The 9,345-nt window shown below is 42.5% G+C and overlaps 1 protein-coding gene and 1 pseudogene across 1 annotated transcript; both read right to left on the bottom strand.

Moving 5' to 3' along the window:
* Positions 1–457: 457 nt before the first annotated feature.
* On the bottom strand, positions 458–1,943 carry LOC147886637 (UDP-glycosyltransferase 85A1-like; annotated as a pseudogene).
* A 5,267-nt stretch (positions 1,944–7,210) lies between these two features.
* Positions 7,211–8,780, bottom strand: LOC147886636 (UDP-glycosyltransferase 85A2-like). The gene is made up of 2 exons (XM_087395358.1): positions 8,295–8,780; positions 7,211–8,196 (listed from the first exon to the last, which is right to left on the bottom strand). The coding sequence occupies exons 1-2, from the start codon at positions 8,749–8,751 to the stop codon at positions 7,262–7,264; spliced, it is 1,392 nt and encodes a 463-aa protein (XP_087251484.1). The 5' UTR covers positions 8,752–8,780; the 3' UTR covers positions 7,211–7,261.
* Between the last annotated feature and the right edge of the window lie 565 nt (positions 8,781–9,345).

The following is a 9,345-nucleotide window of genomic DNA, read 5'->3' as shown; positions in this document are numbered from 1 at the left end:
ATTGCAATACAGTTATGCTAACCATCAATCATTAGATGGTCATGTTTGCATGTCTTATGTATAAATTGAGTAGAGCAAAATTCTTAAAAGAAAAAGAAACACTTTAACTAATATAGTCAATGCAAAAAAAGGGCATTAGGACACTCCTCTAGGGAGAGAGGTGGAGTTTTTTTGTTTTTAAAAGTAAATAGTAGCAAATTCACCACAAGAAGGTGTTTTTAACTATGGTGGAACAATGGAATGAGTAAGATAAACTCAACATAAGTTCATAGTTTCAAAGGGAAGAAAGCGATTAGAAAAACGAAAGAGCTGCCCATGCTTAGTACGTTCGTAGTGGAACGAGTGAGTGCTACTAAGATAAACTCATTCATAAGTTCATAGCACATACAAAAGGAAGAATTTGATTAGAACAAACCAAGGAGCTACCCATGGTTAGTTGTTCCTTGCAGAAGCTTCCCTAATTAGCGGCCATACAAGCTACTAGGGCTTGCAGATTGGTGTGAGAGGAGCCTCCCTCTTACACGCTCAGGCGAGCAGCTTCGCATAGGCCTACAGTATCCTTCCTCATTTGGTTGCCTTCCTCCCCCTCCATCAATTCCCTCATCGCCCTTTTCACCTCCCTCCTCCTCACCACCCCATCTTCCCCTTCCTCGAACTTCATTCCCATCTTCCAGTCCTCCACCACGTACTTGCAATTCATCATCTGATCCCCCATATAGGGCCAACACAGCGTGGGAACCCCATTCGCCACAGCTTCAATCGTCGAATTCCAGCCGCAGTGCGTCAAAAACCCGCCCACTGCTCCGTGAGAGAGAACTCGCATCTGCGGTGCCCACGAAACCACATAGCCTCGGGCTTTACTGTTTGCCAGCAACTCGTTAGGAAGCTGGGCGTTCGGCGCACCCTGCACCGTGCCCGGACGGAAAGACCATAGAAACCGTTGGTTGCTGTCTTCTAGGCCTGCAAGTATCTCTTGGAACTGTACCTGGGTCAAAAGACTGATGCTGCCGAAGGAGATGTACAGGACGGAGCTCAATGGCTCCGTGTCGAGCCACTGTAGACAATCTTCTTGCTCTCTCCATACGCTTGTCCTGGTTTCATTTACCAAATCCTCGGTCAGAGGACCTATCGGATAGACCCGAACCTCTTTGGACATCCCAAGAAAGACAGGACCCTCCAGATTCTCAAAAGAGTTCACCACGACCATATCTGCCTTTCTCTTAGCAATATCGTTTTGGCGGGTGAAGTAGCGCGTTAGGGAGTCCGTTTCGTCTAAAATGTGTCTGCAATGCGGTACGTCTTCGTTGTTCAGGGAAGGGAGCCCCGGAAGCGCATCGTGGAAGAGGTCTGTGTTGTTTTTCGTCGTAGCTATGACTGAGAACATACAACCATAACATCATCAGAGACCGCCGCATTAAAGGATGTGCGCAAACAAAGATGGATCACGCTATACTAACCAATATCGTCTAAACGAATCCTGCCCTTCAAGACTTAGTGATAGAATAAATGGATGCGTTGACTGCATGGATAGAAAGCAATCCTGGGAAGCTTCAACTTGTCAGCCACCTCCTGTGTTGCACTTGACATGAAAGTGCCCGAAATAATGCAGCTGACGGGAGGGCCTTCCTTTGACAGCCGGAGTATGAGCTGCTCAAGCGAATCGCCGATGTTCTCCGTCGAGGTGATAATGCATAGAAACGAAAGTTTGAAATCGTCCGTCATGTCGAGCGAGGGAAAGGGAATCGAGGCTAAATGGATGTGGGACTGCGAAGCTGCGGCAGGGTTGGAAGCGCCTTGGCACTCGATGATGCGTTGATGGATGGCTTGGACGTTGACGAAGGTGATGAGGAAGCAAGGGTCTTGCAGAGGCGCATGAGAGGGTTGATGTGGCCTTGGGCGGGCAGGGGGACGGCGAGGGCGTGAGGCCTGGCGCTAAAAGCCATGGATGCAAGGCTTCGTTCTAGAGGCTTGTGGACTGTGTTAACAATCTTTACTTTAGTCACAATTTTCCCCTTTCTAGTGTTGTCTTGCTTTGAGAGCTGGCTTAGTCCGAGACACTAGAATATTGATATTTTAAGCCTTTTGCTGCACTCCCCCTTAGGGGCAGAGCTCTACCATAGAGGAACGTGCCTTTTTTGGGAGCCCTCTAGAAATCTGAACAACAGGCCAGCTACTTGGCTAGATATCTTTTTCAAAGGTGAGTGCTCTCGGCACATGTGCCTCTAGTTGTTATTACAAGTTCTTTTTGTTTCTTTTGCAGCTTCTTTTTTCCTTTTAGAAGCAAATGCTTCTAGAACTTAGTCATGTTAGCAGTTCCTCGTTTTTAGCAAGATTTCAATGCCATATCTATGATGCTTCTTCGTTTTTAGCAAGATTTCAATGCCATATCTATGATGCTTCTTGAATTAAAAAACTATACTCTTTGGATTTTCAAGAAGCTTTCTCTTACCTTTTATAATTTCCTAGTAAACCATACCGTAGTCCCACAAGCAATAATTCTCTCTTGTTAGATAGTGTAGTATTTTGGAGGCCTTTCAATTGTGTCCCACAAGCAATAATGCCTCCTTGTTATCTAGTGTAGTATTCTAAAATCCTTCGAGCTTTGTTATTAGCATTGTCTCTTTAGAGCATGCTTGAGCAGATCCTTCCAAGCTCCTTGTCCACAACATTTAAAAAACATATACTTGTCAACAACTAAAGGAAAGTGTTAATAGAAAGAAGAAATAAAAAATTTCATGACCATGTGATGATGGTTAACCAAATCAAACATACTAAAATAAAATACAACTGTCAATAACATCAACACATATACCATTGTAAAATGATAGCAAATGAAACTATATTATCACAGACAAAGACCATATAAATAACAAATAAAATGATCTTGAATTTTAAAATATAGTAGCACACTTGGCTTAATAAATTACAAAGAAACAACATGCATTACACTTAAACACCACAAACATTGCTAAACTATTGAATGTAAAACAAATCAGAATCTAAAACAAACTATGTAATGATCGCATTGAACATGCTAAAATAAAATATGAATGTCAATAACATCAACACATATACATCATAAAATGACAACAAAAAAACTTAGTACCACATAAAAAGACAACATATAATAAAAAAGAAAATGAACGTTCATTTAGAAAATTTTTAAGCACACTTGACTTAGCAAATTACAATAAAACAACACAAATTACCTTTAAAATGGCAAACATTATTAAACTTTTGAATCTAGAATAAATTTATCTTTTTGTGAAGCACCATATATGATTCTTAGGATAAGGACCTTTGAAGGAAAAATGTGATAAAACAACTTGCCCTCTCTAGTGGCCCCTATTGTATTCAAGGTCGACGACGTTGATGGAGCTTGCTTCAAAACAAAGTACTCTCAAAATATATTTCAAATAATTTTTTGTTTAAATCTCAGAGAGTAAGATATATGCATTTGAAACTCATTTCAAACTTACCGTGCTTTTATACTCATACTACCCTCTACAAAATTTCTTTGAAAACAAATAGAATTTCTAAATGCTTTCAAATAATGTACTGTAAATACATCAGAAAATAATCTTATGCTAAGAAAACACAAAAGTACCAAGTAAAATGATAATAATTAGAGCTCTAATAGCATTGTTGACTTATTACATTCCAAAAACACAACATAAATTTCATTTCAAATCTAGAAACATTATTAAACCATTGTCTCCAAGAAAAAACAGAATATATAAACAAAATATTCTAGATTCTTGAAGCAAGGACCTTTGAAGATGAGATGTGGTCCTTGCGTCAAAGATGACATGTGATCCATTAACTTTCTCTCCTAATTGGGCTCCATTTTATCACAAGCTAAACATCATGGATCTTGCTCCAAAAAGAAATACATGCTCCCAAGCATCTCAAAATAAAATTCAAGAAAGTTTTGTAGAAAACTACGAATAGTCACAATGTATGTAGTTGAAACTATCTACTTGCTTGAAAGGATATCTAAAGTTACTATTTTTTTACATTTTCTCATTTTCTCTGTTCTCTGTTGTTACAAAGACTTTGTAATTTCACTCTCAAATTTCCTTGAAAAGAAATAAAGCCTCTACCATTTCCAAATCATGTACTAAAAGAAAGCAGAACAACCACACAAAATGAACTATGACGTGATTGTTTCTTAATTCACCATGTTTGCAAAATAGACTTTAAAGCTTACTTGAGTAATGCATTCAAACTTGCATTTCTCCATCCATAGATGGTCTGCAAGTTTAGTAACTCAAGGGAGGCACGTAGAATATAGAATGTGCACCCCTCAAACAGTGGAGTCAATGTTGCAGTAAAAAGATGCTCCATGCTATCATCCCTACCTGAGGACTTATGGATATATAAATCCCGCACCATATCATCAAACACCTCCTCATGAGGTAATGGCAGAGGGCTACTATCACCATCACTCCATGCATCCATAACGGTCCCTCCTGAAGATCCCACCTCATATCGCCTATGCTTCGCCTCCTCGCGATGAGCATAGGGCAACATATGCGGTTGTGGCACTGCATCATGTATCAAATTAAAAAAGGGATCATATATCAAACACATGAACACACATAGGTATCTCAATCAATCTTAACTCTTTAACACTTACCATGTTTACGGTCACATCCCTTTCTCCATACTTTGAGACATGATTGAGTGTAATTTTGCATGCATGATACATGTTTCCTCGACATCGATCACACATACATTTGATTTTTTGCTCCAACCACATTTTGCGATGGTGGATACGGAGGGATGCATCCTCATTGGAGATACTTATTGAAGATGAAGATATCCTACAGATAAACAACCCAAAAAATGTATTCTTGCATGAGTTGTAAATGTCAAAACTCTATGTAGCATCTAAAAGCACGTCGAACACCGCGTCTGTACTGTGAAACGCGTCTATAGGCACATCTAAAACATAGTGTAGCCGCACTGATAGACGAGCATTTAGATGCGCTTTTAGACGCATGTTTAGATGCGCAGATTGCAAGCTGATTTTCAAACCTACTTTTAGCACGCTTGCTTTCCTTCACATACTTTTAGCATCATGCAGCTTGCTTTCCTATTAACAGACATAGCTCTAGGCATCCACACTTATCTCCAAGCACCGACACTCATCTCCAGGCTTACATAGTCATCCCCAAGAATACAAGAGAAGAGGGTGAACAAGGAAGAGAAGAAGCTTTGAAGAAGGACAAGAAGCTTCCTTACCTCTATCCAAGGTAAGTCTCTTAGCGGTTGGTCTTCTTTGGAAGTTTCTCTCTTTGGATTCGTCCTTTGTCGTATGTAGGGAAGGGATGTTTTTGATACTAGTGTTGTTCTTTTTGGGGTCGGGCGCATGTCCTTTTCAGCTTCTTTTAAGAAGGCGTCTGTCGATGCACGTTTATAGATGCGTCAAACAATGCATTTAATTTTTGGAAAAACAGACAATCGTGCCTGTAGACGCACTATTAGACGCTTCTATAGACACGCTACAACAATATTTCCTGTGTGTTCTTCTCTTTCCCCTTCCCTTTCCCCTTACGCTTCCCCTTCCCCTTCTTGTTCCTTCTCTTTCCCTTCCCCTTCTCTTTCACTTAAGCATTCATGAGGAAATAAGGGATTGCATGAATGATGGAAATAAGTGATTCAATGAGGGTGGGTCCAAGAAAGAGGAAAATTGGACTGAAGCATGAGGGCAGGATAAAGAAAGAGGGCATGCAAGATGAAGCATTCTTTTTCAGTCTTTTTTTTCCTCTTTGTTCCTCTCTTTTCCCCTCTCCTTTCCTCTATTTTCACCTCTCTTTCCTCCTCTTTTTTGCTCTCTGTTTCTCTCTTATCTCCTCTCTTTTTTTCTTTTTTTTCTCATCTCTTTTCTCCTCTTATCGTCTCTCTTTGTCTCTTTTTTCTCATCTCTTTTCCTCTCTTTTCTCCTCTCTTTCCACCCCTTTTCTCTCTTTTTCTCTCTTATCTCCTCTCTTTTCCTCTCTTTTCTCATCTCTTTTCTTCTCTCTTTTTCTCTCTTTTATCCTCACTTTTTCTCTCTTTTTCTTTCTCTCTTTTATCCTCTCTTTCCTTCTCTCTTTTCGGGTCTTTTCCTCTCCTTTCTCCTCTCTTTTTCTCTCTTATTTCCTCTCTTTTTCTCTCTTTTTCTCTCTTTTTTCTCCTCTCTATTTTCCTATCTTTTCCTCTCTTTTCTCCTCTCTTTTCTTCTCTTTTTCCCTCTTTTTTTCTCTCTTTTTTCCTCTCTTTCCTTTTCTCTTTTTCCCCACGTGAAGCTTCAATAGCCTGACATTGAGCAAGCAGATACAGACTTCTGTTACTCTAATTTAAAGAATGCAGGAGTCTGTAAATGCTTGCTCAATGTTAGGTTGTCACTCTATTTTTTCTTTTGCATGATGGAAAGAGGCATGCTTGATGGTAATCTTCTTCTTTTCTTTTCTTCAGTTCATCATGTGGAATATAGGAAGCTCTTCAGCCTCAAATAATCTTCGGGATGCCATCTTTTAAGAGTTATATAACATTTTGGGACACCCTCCCACTCCTAGGGAGTTATACATATACATGATAAGTACTCTAAACACCCCCCAGGAGTGGGCAGTACAGACTCCAAACCACGCTAATCCCACACCAGTTGAGATTACCTTAGTGGAGTCAAGACAGCCCAGCAGGCTACAAAGCCGAGCCCCTTCTCCCCCCCTATAGTTAGGAGGTCCTTCTACCTCGTAGAGCCGTCGGCGTACTCCCGTGTAGTCGAGAGTTGCTTCTCCAGCCACGAGTGGCCAGCGTACTCCCATCACTCAAAACACAGTCATTCAAAATTCCTTACATATTCCTTCCAAAAGCAACCTTACCTTTGAAAAAGTCGTGAATAAAAAAATGTTGAAAGAAAAGAGAGGAGCCTTCTGAGTGGCTTCACCATCTCGCACCGAGACACAAAGAAAGAAGAGGCTTTCAATATCTACCAAAACGAGAAAAGAAATGGTGAAATTCGATCCCCAAGATGAGGAGCACGACACCTTTAAGGAGAAGATACCTTCAAACGATGAGAAAGTGGCAAGCAATGAGCATGAACACGATTAGAAATTGAAAATTCCAAAAAACGCCCAAAAAACATGAGGGGCCATGTCAAAGTTTGCTAGGCGGTGCTAAGAAACTGATTCAAGGAGCTGCGGACAAGAAGCCCGCCCCATAGCTACAAGATGCTGTACGAGCGCTTGCAGATTGGAAGGAGCTGCGAGAAGCCCTAATTAACCGCCCTAGCTACAAGATGCTGTACGAGCGCTTGCAAATTGGTGTGAGAGGAGCCTCCCTCATGCACGCTCAGACGAGCCGCTTCGCACAGGCTTGCCGCATTCTTCCTCATTTGCTCGCCCTCCTCCCCCTCCATCAACTCCCTCATCGCCCTCTCCACCTCCCCCCTCCTCACCACCCCGTCTTCCCCTCCTTCCAACCTCATTCCCGTCTTCCACTCCTCCACCACATACTTGCAGTCCATCATCTGATCACCATTGTATGGCCAACACAGCATCGGTACCCCATTAGCCACTCCTTCCATCGTCGAGTTCCAGCCGCAGTGCGTCAAAAACCCACCCACCGCTCCGTGAGAGAGAACTCGCATCTGCGGTGCCCACGAAACCACATAGCCTCGGCCTTCCGTGTTTGCCAGAAACTCGTTGGGAAGCTGGGTGTTCGGCGCTCCCTCTACCATGCCGGGACGGAAGGACCATAAGAACCGCTGGTTGCTGGCTTCAAGGCCTGCAAGTATCTCTTGGAACTGTACCTCGGACACAAGACTGATGCTGCCAAAGGAGATGTACAGGACGGAACCCAATGGTTGCGTATTGAGCCACTGCAGGCAATCGTCTTGTTCTCTCCATACGCTTGTGCTGGTTTCATTTACCAAATCTTCGATCAGAGGGCCTATCGGATAGACCCGAACCTCTTTGGACATCTCACGAAACGCAGGACCTTCCAGATTCTCAAAAGAGTTCACCAAGACCATATCTGCCTTCCTATTCGCAATATCGCTTTGGCGGGTAATGAAGCGCATTATGTAGTCCGTTTCGTCTAAAATATGTCTAAAATGAGGTAGATCTGCGTTGTGCAGGGAAGGAAACCCCGGAAGCGCATCGTGGAAGAGATCTGCCTTGTTTTTCTGGGTGACTCTTTTGGTAACCACTGAGAACATACAAAGATAGCACCATTAGAGACCCTCGCAGTAGAGCTGGATGTAGCCATTCAATGATAGAAGATAGATACGTTCACAGGAAACTAACCATCGCCTAAAGAAATCGTGCCCTTCACGACGTAATAAAGGAATAAATTGAAGCTTTGACTGGACGGAAATAAAGCAATCCTGGGAAGATTCATCTTGTCAGCCACCTCCTGTGTTGCGCTTGAAATCAAGGCGTCCGAAATGATGCAGGTGACGGGAGGGCCTTCCTTTGAAAGCCGGAGTATGAGCTGCTCGAGCGAATCACCGACTTCCTCTGTCCGGGCGAGCACGCCTTCAAACGGCATTCTGAAATCGTCCGTCAAGTCGAGCGAGGGGAAGGGAATCGAGGTTAAATGGATGGAGTGCGGATCATCTGTGGGAGGGCTGGAATTGGCTTGGCAGTGAATGATGCGTTGGTGGAGAGGTTGGACGGTGACGAAGGTGATGAGGAAGCCATGGTTGGAAGCGAGGGTCTTGCAGAGGCGCATGAGAGGGTTGATGTGGCCTTGGGCGGGCATGGGGACGGCAAGGGCGTGAGGTTTGGCCGTAGAAGCCATGGATGCTTGGAAGTTGAGGATAGAGCAACTCCTCTTAGAAGCTTTTGGACCTCCAGCGCTTGTCATGTCATTGTCGGATGGTCCTTTTTGTCGTTGTCAAGGTCCATTGTCCAATTTCAAATGACTTTAGAATCTTCTTCTTTTCTAACAGTTCACATGGGCGTCAATGTACTCCCAAAGGATGCATGGAAATCTCATGTATCCTAAGAGCGCTTTCACAACAAGACAAAGCACCCACAGACGCACACACAGATGAGTTTATTGAACTTAAAAAAAACTTACAGGCGCGTCTATTTACGTGTCTATTTCTATGTTTAGAGACCCGCATCTAACAGCGCGTCTATATAGCAGACAGACGTGCGTATAGATGCGCATCTAGATGCCTAAATAGACACTCTACTAAAAAATTTAAAAAACAGACAGACGTCATGTCTTCTTCCTCGTCTTCTTGTGCAGGGACCTGTAAACAAGGGACAACATATATCAATGTATGAAAAATCAAATCTTTACTTATAATATTAACATTATTTAATTACTTTCAAATACCTCAGGGGC

This window comes from Dipteris shenzhenensis, chromosome 24 (genome assembly GCF_047967505.1).
Source record: "Dipteris shenzhenensis isolate YYH24624 ecotype China chromosome 24, Dip_SZ_1.0, whole genome shotgun sequence".
Lineage (NCBI taxonomy): Eukaryota > Viridiplantae > Streptophyta > Polypodiopsida > Gleicheniales > Dipteridaceae > Dipteris > Dipteris shenzhenensis.
The sequence above is the reverse complement of the archived record's forward strand: the minus strand, read 5'-3'. Positions and strand labels throughout refer to the sequence as shown.